Here is a 14461-nt window from a genome sequence, read left to right on the forward strand (position 1 = left end):
TTCTTAACGCAAATTTAAAAAATAAGCTTTTTTCCACCTTTGATTTATTGCCAGAATATTGTTCGCGAGCAATGAGAGGCCTATTTACATGCATTAAAATCCAATTCTTACCTGCACCTCAGTTATATTGTTTGCTATTTTGCCAGGCAATGGAGACAAACAAGAGTTACAATTCCCAACATGAAAGTCTGAGTGGATAACTGGTAACTCCAGCTCACTGCTTGTTCCTCAATATCTCAGGGAATGCTCCATGGACAACAACAGCCTGCAGTCTTCAAACACAGAGACTGGCATCAAACATGCACCAGCCTCACATCATGACACGTCGCTGACTCATTTAGAATATAACGCACCAATTTAATATTAAATTCTGAATGCACCAACACCTTTCATGGCAATATGACTGACAGACCACTATTTTCAGGGACAGACACCCATCTCATGCATCAGAACAGGGTGCATCTCAGGGCTCCTAGCTTGCTCTCTTCACACACACTCAATGACGACAGATGCTTAGAGCATTGCTACCTTGCATCTTATTCAGAACTTACACAGCCTTTTAATACTTCTCTTTTTGCCCTGCTTTTCCATGCAGACTGACAAAAACTGGCAGCTCGTCATGCTTGCCAGCAATAATCAGTAAAGGGAATGGACAATTTCCTGTATGGCACTTTGCTACATCCCATCAAATGTCAACCAACACTAACTACCACTAGAAGTGCGCTAATCCCAAATTCCTGCACTTGTCCCATATCCTTGTATTTTTTGATATTTCAAGAGTTCATCTAAATTTTTTTTTCAGTTTAGAATGTTTCCATCTTCCATTGCATTCTCAAGCAGTGCATTTGAGATTCTCACAGCCCTCTGAGTGAAATTGTTTTTTGCTCAAATCCCCTCTGAATTTCCTGCTCCTTATTCTAAAACCATCCCCCCCCATGGGTGACCTCTCATTCATACCCCCCCCCCCACCCAGTCTTAAATAGCTCAATCTGGTTTCCCCCTCAGCTTGTATGCTCTGAAGTAAACAATCCAAATAATACGTCGTTAAGAGGTATATTTATATTTCATATGTTAAAAAGAAAGGTTGAGACAGAGATGCCAAGCAGTCTTCTCCAAAGCAAATAAAATAAACAGTTTGAGAGACCTTGAGCTTTTTTTAAACTAAAAGTTGGAAAAATGGTAACAACCTGAATCTTCCAGAGAACCAGGAATTTGTTTTTTTACATTTTAGCTTTCAGTTGTGGCTGAGGTCTTGAATCTGGATGCAGAAGCTCTTATTGCTCTCTGTTACAGCTAAAACTTGAGGTTCTCTTCTTGCTGCTAGAATGAGGCAGTCTATTTTACTGAATTTGCCTTTTGCCACGGGTGTGTTTATGGAATGTTACTACACTGGAACAGTTAGCTAGTACTAGTTTACATATATTATTTTGTTAAGCATTTTGGTAGAATTACAATTAAGTCATTTTATTTTTATTTTGACTGTACTTTAATTATGGTACAGTAGCATCTCGACTTATGAACTTAATCCGTTCTGGGAAGTTCACGAACTGAATCAATTTTCCCATTGTGCGGATATTTACAGAGTCTTTTCTCTTTTTTGTCTCTTGGAGGTTGATGATGCCACAAGAAAACGATCCAGAGAAACTTGTTTTTTTTCCTTTGTTGCAGAATTTTCCGAAAATGGGACACCACATTGTCATTTAAAATGTTCACTACTCTGTTGGTCAGTTTTATTAGGGTGATGCCTTTCAGCAAAAGCCTGCACTTCACTCCATTTGCTACAAATGTCTTTGATTTGAACACTTGATACATCTTCCCTCTCTTCTTCCTCCTCTCCAGAAAGCTCCTGCTGCATAACCTTCACCTGCTCCTGCTGCAATTCAACAAGATCTTCTGTGCTGGGTTCTTGTCTGTGGTCCACCACCAGCTCCGCCACATCATCCTTGTCAACCTCCAAGCCCATATTTTGGCCCAGGGTCACAATCTCGTTCACTACATTTACTGATGTCTCCTCCTCAAAACCCTTGAAGTCTCTCTCAGGTACACAAAATGGCCAAAGTTTCCTCCAGGCCGACTGCAACGTATGGAAAGAGACCTCGATCCATGCCTTATCAATAAGGCTTATGCAGTGGAAGATACTGAAGTGGTCCTTCCAGTACTGATCAAGAGTCAAATTTGTGTCGTTGGTGACCTGGAAACACCTGTCAAACAGAGCCTTCGTATATAATTTTTTGAAATTTGCAATGACACTCTGGTCCATAGGTTGGATGAGAGGAATGGTGTTGGGAGGAAGGAACTTTACTTTTATGAAGTCGTATTCAATGTCCAAGTCTTCTTCCAAATTTGGAGGATGGGCAGGAGCATTGTTCATTACTAGAAGACATTTAAGTGACAAATTATTTGTTGCAAGATATTCCTTGACAGCTGGTGCAAAAACTTCCGTCAACCATTCCATAAAAATCATTCGCCCTCCACATTACCGGGAGTTTAGCCTTCAATACATTATTGCGTTTAAAAACGCGAGGATTTTCAGAGTGGTAGACTAATAGAGGCTTAATCTTGCAATCCCCACTTGCATTCGCGCACAATAAAAGCATTAACATGTCCTTCATTGGTTTGTGGCCCGGTAGTGCCTTCTCCTCTTGGGTTATGTAGGTCCTTTTGGGCATCTTTTTCAAGAAAAGTCCAGTTTCATCACAGTTAAAAACTTGATGTGAGACATAACCTTCATCTTCGACAAATTTATTGAATTCCTTCACAAAGTCCTCCGCTGCCTTTTTGTCCGAACTAGCCGCTTCTCCATGCCTTATTACACCATGGATTTCAGTTCTTCAATGAAATTCATCAAACCAACCTCTACTGGCTTTAAATTCTTCAATGCTAGCAGTACTTGTACTCGACGGTGTTGCCAACAAATCACGGTGTATGTGTAGAGCCTTCTTGCAGATTATAGTCTCGTTAACACTAATCTCCAGCAAGCTCTTTTTGATTTATCCAAACTAATAATAATTTTTCAACTTTGTCTAACAATTTTGGCTTTTGCTTCGTTCAAATAATCACTCCTTTAGCGCCTCTTTGTGCTTTAGGACAGTACAGATAGTCGATTTCGCCATGTCGTACTGTATAGCGAGATCAGATACGCGAGCACCGTTCTTGTGTTTAGCTATTATTTCCTCCTTCATTTCTACAGTAATACGTTTAGGCTTCTTAACACCACTATCACTACCACTTTTCACTTTCTTGGGAGCCATAATGAGGGCTAGTTTAATGCAAAAAAACAAAAAAAAGCATAAGAATGCTTGCACGTTGGATGCTCACAGCGCGCGCACCAAAGACGAACTGAATGAGATCACGCAAGGCCCGAGAGCTTTTGCGTTCAAAGCGCGCGTAGCAAAGCAGAACAATGACAATGAAACCACGGGCTTTTTGCGTTCGTACCTTCGTTCGTACGTTGAAGCAAAATTTTACGTAGAATCCTGTTCGTAAACAGATTTGTTCGTGAATGGGGTTGTTCGTATGTCGAGGTGCTACTGTATATAAAAACCGTGTGTTTTGTTTTAAGCCTGGTAGTTTGACAAACTGAACTGCACCTGAACACGCCTTACACTTACCTTTAAAATAACAAAAAGTTAGGGTCTATGTCATCTTAATATATTTTGAGGGGGTTAGGTCTGTTCCATTACAAAACCTATCTAGTCTCTCCTTATAGCTCAAATGCTCCATCACAGGCATCATCCTGGTGAACCTCTTCTGAACCAACTGCCACCCCCCACCCCATTCAAGTGCTATCACAACCTTCCTATAGTGAGGTGACCAGAGCTGCACACAGTTCTCTAGCTGTGGCCTAACCAACGCTCTTGACAACTCCAACATTACCTCCTTGCTCTTACACCCTTTGCCATGACTGCTGAAAGCAAGTGCCCCATTTTCCTTTTTAACTGCTACATTAATGTTTGTTGCTAACTGCAGAGGTCTATGAATAATTACTCCAAAATCCCACTGTAATGTAAAAATCAGGATTTTTTACCAAAACAATGCAAGGCAATAGTTAAGTCAGACTTAGAAAACTGCGAACAGCCTTGGTCCTCTTGTCAAAGGAAAGATATGATGTGAAAGTGCCGGTGTTGGACTGGTGTGGACACAAGTTAAAAATCACACAATACCAGGTTATAGTCCAACATGTTTATTTGGAGGTACAAGCTTTTGCAGCATTGCTCCTTCATCAGATAGCTAGTGACCCTAGCTACCTGATGAAAGAACAGTTCTCTGAAATCTTGTACCACCAAATAAACCTGTTGGACTATAACCTGGTATTGTGCGATTTTTAACTGAGGAAAGATAGATTGGTATTGGAAGCAGTACAGAGAAGTTTCTATAATTTATGAATTGATTTTCTTACGAGGAGAGGTTGAGTACTGATTGGAGTTTAGAAGAATGAGAAAAGACCTTTTTGAAGCATATACAATTCTTAGGGGTGTGACAGGGTAGATGCAGAAAGGTTGTCACCAATTGTGGGATGATCTAGGACCAGAGGGCATAATCTCAGAGTAAAATGAGACTCACTTTAAAATAGAGATGGAGGAATTTCTTCTGTTTGAGATTCTCGATCTATGGAACGTTTTTGAACCACAAAAGGCTGTAGAGGCTGGACCATTAAGTATATTCATGGCTAATGTACATACTTTTAAATCTGAAAGGGAATCAAAGATAATGGCAAAAGCAAGCAAGTGAAGTTGAGGATTATCAGATCAGCAATGATCTCACTTATTGGAAGAACAGATTGGGCAGGCTGAATAGCCTGCTTCTGTTCCTACATTTACAATCAGTCAAGGGCAGTGTTTTGTCTCAGTCCAGGGCTTTGGATATGGTCAGAGCCAGGGGTTCCATCCCATTACAATCAGGAGTTGGCCATAGTCTGCAGATCGAATGCAACCAGTCCAGGGATTAATGGTAAATCAATCATGAGCAGCACAATCACTGATTACTTACCAGTTGAGGCTGTCCTTCCAAAACCCAGGGGGTCTGTTCATTAAAAGTCAAGGGGGTAATCAGAGGCACTATATTTTGAAAGTTGGCATGACTAAGCTGTAGGCCCAGAGCTCAGCAGGCAATGTTTAGAGATGAAGACTTAAATGAGAGAGCTGTGGTAGGATATAGGTAAAATTTAAGAACTGATAGGGTCAACAGGGAATGCAAAGAAAAAGGAATAAAGCTTAAGAGATCATTTAAATTAATAGCCTGAGCTTGCAACACTCTCTGTGAAGTGTGGCCTTTGTCATCCAAGTCATGGGAATTACAAGTGTGCAATATAATTGAAAAAAAGGCTGTCACCACACCTGGAATAGAGGGAGTAAGTTTTTTTCCTGAAGATGCAGGTTCAATTTGTAAACAATGTGAGGCCCTCCAAGGAGCAACTACATTAGTCAGGCACTTACATTGTGCCAGTTTAAGAACTCTATACTGTAAAAATCTGTGTGTGAAATGCATGCAGTGACTATGTCAAATACAAGTTCTAGCCTTGCAATCAGTTCTACTTAATTTGAAATGAGCTCGGGGTAAACAAAATAAACTTCACATCTTTATGAAATTACTTTGTAACTATGAAAGAATAAACTTTCCTTGTCCTATAAAATGGCCAATGGATGAAGTGCATGATAAAGGCAAAAGATAAATAATAGAATGCAGCTAAAATAATTTGTGTTGGCATTAAACTCTTTACAATGTGAGCTAAACAATTAGAATTGCCAGAGAAGAAGTGACTTCTGCTGGCCCAATCAATATTTGCAACTCTAGCAATACTACCAAAACCAGATTAATTGGGTATTTATCTTATTATTGTTTGTAGGTTCAAGTGAAAAATGGTCACTGCAGTCCAAAGTAATTAATTTGAGACACTTCTGAGTTGTATAGTACAGTTATAAAATATCACATATTCATCCCATTCAGCTACTCAGTTGCCACTTATTACTATCTTTTCCACTTGACCTTAGGAAACTGACAGCAGATGACATTCATGCAGTTGCTCAGCATAGAAGGTAATTTTACATGAAACGACTGCTCCTGTGTTCTTTATGACAGCTTTCATTAATATAGCATTTTACATAAGCAAAAGTCCTAAGTTAAAGGATCAAACTAAAATACAATAACTCGCCACACATGCAGTTATTAGGACAGATTACCAAAATCTTGGTAGTGACTGAAAGGAGAGAGAGAAAAAAAAGAGGGATTTAGGGAATTGTAGGCCCTTGAAAGTTCAAGATTTTGCTACCAATTGAGAAGTGAAAATTGTGGATGCGCAACCGGCCCAAATTGGAGGACAGCAGATATTTCAGACTCATCAGACTGGAGGAGATTGACGACAAAGGAAATGGCAAGACCATTTAGGAATTTGGAAGAATAATGGCAAACAAAAAATCATAAGGAATAAATCAGAATAACACATGCTCAGGTAACTGTTTTTAAAAACGGAGTATGCAACAATTCGACAAAACACTGCTAAAGTTGAACAATCTGCTGTGGCTATTCATTAGTCACATAAATTGCTTGGAACTTACCAAGCTGCAATGCACCCTTTATCTGATCTAATCCGGATTTTCTTTCTGCTTCATTCCGGAATCGTCTGCGAATTGTTGGGAAAACTTTGGTTTCCCAGGCTTTGACTAAAAGTGCATAGTGATCTTCCTGTGAAAAGACAATATAAGATATCAGACTCAATACTTCGTCAAACAGCATCACACAATAATTGGGAGAAAATGATGATAGATGAAATATATTTCAATCACCCATTTCAAATTCAACCTGATTAGTTTTTGTTTTGCAAATTTTTAAATTCAATATATTTATGTCCGCGTCTCAAGTGCTGTGATAACGAAAATACACAGGTTAAAAGATAAGTATATGATGGTCCTTGTCATAAAAATGACTCGATCATTTATAATTAATCTTCTCACCAGAAAACTCAATGGAAATATCTGCAGTGCAATCTCCTCAGTTCCCCACAAAATTGCTGCATCAACTGCCATTGAAGTATTCATGGAATCATAAATCCCCACAATGCAGAAAGAGGCTATTCGACCCATAAAGTCTGCACCAAGTCTCCGAAGAGTTTCTCACCCAAACCAATCCCCCCCCTATTCTAATCCCATGACCCTGCATTTTCTGTGGCTAATCCACTAGCCTGAACATCCTTGAACACAATGGGGCAATTTAGCACAAACAACCTACCTAACCTGCACATTTGTGGACTTCGGGAGGAAACCAAAGCACCTAACCACACAGACACAGGGAGAACATGCAAACTTCACACTGATAGTCATCCAAGGCTTGAAGCGAATCTGAGTCCCTGGCGTTGTGAGGCAACAGTGCTAACCACTGAGCCAACATCTTTCCGTATTGGGGAGCACAAGGATCTAACTTATAGTTGCTTTTAATTCATTTTGTGGATGTAGGCATTGTTGGCTGGCCAGCATTTATTACCTGCCCTGAGTTGCCTTTGAGAAGTTGGTGGTGAGTTGCTTTCTTGAACAGGTGCAGTTCATGTGTTGTGGGTTAACCCATACCGCCACTGGGAGGGAATTTTAGGATTTTGATATTGCGACAATGAAGGAACAGTGATATTTTTCCAAGGCAAGCTGAGTGGCGTGAAGTGGAACTTGAAGGTGGTGGTGTTCCCATTTATCTGCTGCCCTTATCCTTCAAGATGGAAGTGGTCATGGATTTGGAAGGTGCTGTCTCAAGATCTTTGGTGAATTTCTGCAGTGCATCTACGTACTGTAGAATGTGCTACTGGGTGTCGATGGTGGGAATGGATGCTTGTGGATGCAGTGCCAATCAAATGGGCTGCTTTCGCCTGGATGGTGTCAAGCTTCTTAAGTGTTGTTAGAGCTGCAGCCATCCAGGCAAGTGGGGAGTGTTCCAGAACTCCTGACTTGTGCCTTTTAGATAATGGACAGGCTTTAGGAAGTCAGGAGGAGAATTACTTGCAGTAATCCTAGCCTCTGACCTAGTCTGGTAGCCATTGTATGTAAGTGGCAAATATAGTTGAGTTTCTGGAGAATGGTAAGCCCCAAGATGTTGGCAGTGGGGGATTCAGTGATGGTAACACCATCGAATGTCAAAGGGCGATGCTTAGATTGCCTTTTAATTGGTGACAGTCATAACCTGGTGTTTTGTATGGCACGAATGTTAAGGTGTCTGTCAATTGTATGATAACTGCAGTGATTTTTGGCTCATTGCTTATGGATTCCAAAATCTTAGGAAGGGAAAAGAGACCGAACTGATGTAGAGAAAGATAACATAAGTCTTGTTTTCATTATTAACTTGAAGTTATAAATCGCTTACTCTTGGAACATCATCATCGTCGTCATCATCACTTTCATCATCGGGTACTGGTGATGGATGACAGTATGGACCAGATATCAAAAGGTTTTCATAGCTCAATTCTACTTTGTAATGGCAAGAGGCATCACTATCATATTCTGTAAATGAATAGAGGAGAATGTCACCTGAGGCACATTTGCTGTTCATCATCCTTACATCAAATAGTGTTCTTAAGAATTGTAAAAGTTTTGATCCATTCTAAATTACTATAAATCTGACTAAAAGCAAAATGCTTTAGATGCTGGAAATCTGAAGTGAAAACACAAAATGTTGAAGATACGGAGCAGGTCTAGCAGCAGCTATAGAGAGAAACAGGGTTCGTGTTTCAGGTCAAAGACTTTGATTGGAATTCTTATTCTGATCTTGTTAAGTATTGTTCAAAGGAGGAATCAAGATACATAATTACACATAATTCAAATGTATAAAATACCATATGATTGATTCAGCTGCATAAGGAACTGACAATTTTGATAAAATGTTTGAGCTATCAGTTGTTAAAATCTAATAATTCCCAGTAACAATTATTAAGGAAACTCTACTTCTATTACTCAACTAGAGATAGCTGCTTTGAAATTTTCACAGGTTCAGAAGGCCCATCCAGTGGTCAGAAATGCAAGATTAAAATCATTGCATCGATAAAACAAAAGTGCTAATTTGGTGATTTCAGGTTTTTATTATTTTTCTTTTCAGGATATAGCTACTATGTTGACCACAAATGTACATTATATTAGCTGTTTTTGTTCATCTGATGTTCAAGAATTTGCATTTATGTAGAACCATTCATGACAAAGCATTCTAAAGCACTTTATGGTGTATTGCCTTTGTTGCAATATTAAAAATGCAGGAACTAATGTGCATTCAGCAAGGTCTCATAAACAGTGAAGTGATAACAGCCAGATCATCTGTATAATGATATTTGAAATGTAAGTGCTGATGAGAATACTCATTTGATCAGTAAAGCTTGAACAAGAGTCAGATATGGAGGCATACTACTTTCCAGAGATGGTCAATAAAGTATTTATAAAATAGACTCCCTCTGTATTCACCTGAGTATGCGAAAGCTTATTTAGCCCTTAGGTATTAAGAAACAGATACTCATCCATACGATGAATCTAAAATATAACAAATACCAAATAATCAAGACTAAAAGGGATAAAAATGACATAGCAACAAGATGCAAAAGTCTTTAAATGAGAAATGCTACTTACGCTGTTGTGCAGCAGCAGTAGCTGCAATGCGACAGGGTGGACCATGGGATGCAGTATCAGATGCCACGCTAGCACCAGCATCATTGTCACTGTCAGAGGCCATGGCGAATGGTAAAGCTTCAAAATTGGCACTAATTTCCTCTGCTAGATCAATGCAGAGATCGGCTGCATTCCTGTGTGCCTGACCTTCTGCATAAGCAAAAGGACGGCATCCAAAGTTTGCACGGACCTTAGTATTCTATGAAAAAAAAATGGAAACAAGTAATTAAAAATTTGCAGAAATAACTAGAGATATAAATGGGATCCTCCACATGGAATCCAGACAGATCTCTAAAAAGCCAGAAAGAGCATTAGATTTCAAATGTTAAATGTTTTCTGTCCACAAATGCTGCCAGATTTGCTGAGTTCCCCCTCCCCGCCCTGATTTCTGTTTTTGTTTCAGATTTCCAGCATCCAGTTCTTTTGTTTATATTTTCTCTTCATTTTCAATTGTTCCATGGTGTTGATTTAAACGTAAAAATATTGCATTTATCTAGTCCCTTTAACAACCTCAAAGTCTGGAGCACTACAAAGCCAATTATATGATTTGAGTGGAATCAAAGCGGTTGCAAGGAAATGCAGCAGCTAATTTGCACACAACAGAGACCCACAATAAGTAATATTATGAATGATCAAAGTCATCTGTTTTTAGCTTTGCTTGTTGAAAGATAAATTAATGGTGAGGACACCAGGGAAAATGCTCTGCTCTTCTAAAAAAATAGTACTGCGATTTTTACCTTGACTTGAGGAGATAAGTCTAATCTCTCATTAAAAAGATGGGACCTCAGAGTGCATTACTAAAATAAGTAAGGAATTATCATGACTTGCATTTGTCTAACTTGAGACTAGAACATCTCTTTCATGCTGCGTCCACAACTGCTGTTATATTCATCTGCCCTCTTTAAATCAACAATAATCAGCTTTGAAATAATGTCTTTACAGTAGTATAAATGCTAAAGCTATTCGACAAAATATTAACATTTTCATTTTGCTTTTCAAGTGATAGAATTAATAAGGAACCAGTGAAAAAGAAGAAAGTTATCAAAAGCACTATCAGCTTCACAAATTTCTAGAATAGAATGATAAAGCTGTGCCATGAAAATAACAGTTGCAAACTTACGGAGTTGCAATATTTTGCAATTATAGAAAAAGATCATCTGAAAAATTCAGTCCAATGTGACAAGTATACATCTTTAAAAAGCTTTCAGAAAGATGGACAAGTTGCCAATTCTTGCAGCATTCTTTTTTTCTCACTATTGTATGTTTGAATATGTTGATACTTATGGCATTTTTGCTGCAAATTGCAACTCCAATGTTAACTAACAAATAATTAAATGATCTGTCGGTATCTCAATTCTTTTTTTTTTAAAGATTAGATTAGATTCCCTACAGTGCAGAAACAGGCCCTTCGACCCAACAAGTCCATACTGACCCTCAGAAGAATAACCCACCCAGACCCATTCCCCAACTCCTCTCTATTGCACCTATCTCTATGGGCAATTTAGCATGGCCAGTTCACCTGACCTGCACATCTTTGGACAGTGGGAGGAAACTGGAGCACACGGAGGAAACCCACGCTGACACAGGGAGAATGTGCAAACTCCACATAGACAGCTGTCAGAGGCTGGAATTGAACCTGGGTCCGTGGCACTGCGAGACAGCAGTGCTAACCACTGAGCCATGGGAATACAGCAAGATCATCATGCGTTAAACCATCAGTCTTCATGGTAGAACACATTTTGGCAATCATGGGTCAACTTCAAATAACGCAAACCTTTCTTTAATGTCTGCCTTTTCTGCTACAAACATGTAACTAATTAAATAAAGAAATTACCTTTTTTTGAATGTGAACAACTGGCCACATTCCACCAGACACATCTTCCAGAAATGGGCTTAGCCGCTGCCCACAATATGTGAAATATACTCTGCCTTTTGATGGTTGTCCTGGAGGTGGTGGTGTTCCATCACTTCTCTCCCAACCAATTCCTGCTACATCGCCTAGAGAAGAAAAATCAGGCAAAGGATGGAAAATTATATGCTGTAAAGCTATGCTAATTATTGACTTTAATAGTCTTTCATTTGGAAAAAAAAGGTTACTGATCCTCTTATGACTGAATCAATTTAATTTGTGACAAACTACACAGCTAATGGGTTTGTTGATCCTAGCATTAATTAACTATTTCTATATCAAGGCATTTGAACAGACATGATTTACACTTTTGATTGGTCAGATATGTTGGGACAGTGCCCATACGTTCATGAGTGAGACAATGACTGCACTTATCTTTGAAGCCCTACATGGCTTGTGAATTGTTGGAAATTTCTCCTCTATAATCTCCAAAACGTAGAATGGTCACTTGGGGGCGATACCAGAACTGCGAGTAGCTCTAAGTGCTGTATTTCTCTATGGGTATGACCAAACAAATCAGCACTTTCATAAAAAAAGCTTTTTTAAAAAAAAGGGGATAATACTTTCTGTTGATATATTCTCCTGGATGAATAAACATGCATTGCAAGGTGTGCGAACTGAGATAAGGGAGTTTAGAACTGACAATAAATAAACTCTCTTGGTGGTAGATAAGCTTGGAAATGTACATGCAAACTCTCTCTACAGTATGCTGATTTAACAGGAATACTGTCCACTTCATGCTTGCAACAATGCAATTTAAAAGTGACTATGAACTATGTCAAGAGTATGGAATACATAACTTTAATATTAATGTTCGTTACCAGGCAAAGGATGTTTAAAAATATTTCCTCCATTTAACCAAGAAACCCAGCCTGCCCAAAATTAATTGCTGGCCAATATTTTAGGAGCCATTCCAATTTTATTAATACAAGTGGTTTCTTGACATATGCAGTTCATATAAATTAACACAGACCCTCCAATAGTCAGAGGGAAATTGAGAAACAAATTTGTAAGGAGGTCTCAGCTATCTGTAAGAATAATAGGGTGGTTGTGGTAGGGGATTTTAACTTTCCAAACATCGACTGGGACTGCCATAGTGTTAAGGGTTTAGACGGAGAGGAATTTCTTAAGTGCGTACAAGACAATTTTCTGATTCAGTAAGTGGATGTACCTACTAGAGAAGGTGCAAAACTTGACCTACTCTTGGGAAATAAGGCAGGGCAGGTGACTGAGGTGTCGGGGGGGAGCACTTTAGGGCCAGCGATCATAATTCCATTAGTTTTAAAATAGTGATGGAAAAGGAGATCTAAAAGATGAAGTTCTAAAACTGAAGAAAGGCCAATTTCGATGGTATTAGACAAGAACTTCCAAAAGCTGATTGGTGGTAAATATTCGCAGGTAAAGGGACAGTTGGAAAATGGAAAGCTTTCAGAAATGAGTTAACGAGAATCCATAGAAAGTATATTCCTGTTAGGGTGAAAGGAAAGGCCGGTAGGTATAGGGAATGCTGGATGACTAAAGAAATTGAGGGTTTGGTTAAGAAAAAGAAGGAAGCATATGTCAGGTATAAACAGGATAGATCGAGTGAATCCTTAGAAGAGTGTAAAGGCAGTAGGAGTATACTTTAGAGGAAAATCAGGAGGGCAAAAAGGGGACATGAGATAGCTTTGGCAAATAGAATTAAGAAGAATCCAAAGGTTTTTTATAAATATATTAAGGACAAAAAGGTAACTAGAGAGAATAGAGCCCCTCAAAGATCAGCAAGGCAGCCTTTGTGTGCAGCCACAGAAAATGGGGGAGCTACTAAACGAGTATTTTGCACTAGCATTTATTGCGGAAAAGGATTTGGAAGATATAGAATGTAGGGAGATAAATGGTGACATCTTGAACAATGTCCATAATACAGAGGAGAAAGTGCTGGATGTCTTGAAACGCATAAAAGTGGATAAATCCCCAGGACCTGATCAGGTGTACCCTAGAACTCTGTGGGAAGCTAGGGAAGTGATTGCTGGGTCTCTTGCTGAGATATTTGTATCATTGATACAAATGGTGAGGTGCCAGAAGACTGGAGATTGGCTAATGTGGTGCCACTGTTTAAGAAGGGTGGTAAGGACAAGCCAGGGAACTATATACCAGTGAGCCTGATGTCAGTGGTGGGCAAGTTGTTGGAGAGAATCCTGAGGGACAGGATGTACATGAATTTGGAAAGGCAAGGACTGATTAGGGAGAGTCAACATGGCTTTGTGCGTGGGAAATCATGTTTCATAAACTTGATTGAGTTTTTTGATGCAGTAATAAAGAGAATTGATGGGGGTAGAGGGGTAGATGTGATTTACATAGACTTCAGTAAGGCGTTCGACAAGATTCACCATGGGAAACTGGTTAGCAAGGTTAGAGCTCATGGAAATATAGGGAGAACTCGCCATTTGGATACAGAACTGGCTGAAAGATAGAAGACAGAAGGTGGTGGTGGGGGGTTGTTTTTCAGACTGGAGGCCTGTGACCAGTGGAGTGCCACAAGGATCGGTGCTGGGTCCTCTACTTTTTGTCATTTGTATAAATGATTTGGATGCGCGAGCATAAGAGGTATAGTTAGGTTTGCAGATGACACCAAAAATGGAAGTGTAGCGGACAGCGAAGGAGGTTACGTCAGATTACAACAGGATCTTGACCAGATGGGCCAATGGGATGAGAAGTGGCAGATAGAGTTTAATTCAGAAAAATGCGAGGTGCTGCATTTTGGGAAAGCAAATCTTAGGACTTGTACTTAACAGTAAGGTCTTAGGGAGTGTTGCTGAACAAAGGGACCTTGGAGTGCAGGTTCATAGCTCCTTGAAAGTGGAGTGGCAGATAGATAGGATAGTGAAGATAATGTTTGGTATGCTTTCCTTTATTGGTCAGACTATTGAGTACAGGAGTTGGGAGG

At 39.4% G+C, this 14461-nt stretch overlaps 1 protein-coding gene across 2 annotated transcripts in view; it reads right to left on the bottom strand.

Annotated features, from left to right (window-relative positions):
* LOC132827079 (probable E3 ubiquitin-protein ligase HECTD4) overlaps positions 1-14461 on the bottom strand; it is a 302053-nt gene that overhangs the window by 74046 nt on the left and 213546 nt on the right. For both annotated transcript variants that reach the window (XM_060843537.1, XM_060843536.1), the window contains exons 49-52: positions 11461-11624; positions 9588-9825; positions 8341-8477; positions 6555-6681 (exon numbers count right to left, since the gene is read on the bottom strand). In XM_060843537.1, coding sequence (XP_060699520.1) covers positions 6555-6681; positions 8341-8477; positions 9588-9825; positions 11461-11624 — 666 coding nt within the window. The remainder of the gene's footprint in view (positions 1-6554; positions 6682-8340; positions 8478-9587; positions 9826-11460; positions 11625-14461) is intronic.

This window comes from Hemiscyllium ocellatum, chromosome 24 (genome assembly GCF_020745735.1).
Source record: "Hemiscyllium ocellatum isolate sHemOce1 chromosome 24, sHemOce1.pat.X.cur, whole genome shotgun sequence".
Lineage (NCBI taxonomy): Eukaryota > Metazoa > Chordata > Chondrichthyes > Orectolobiformes > Hemiscylliidae > Hemiscyllium > Hemiscyllium ocellatum.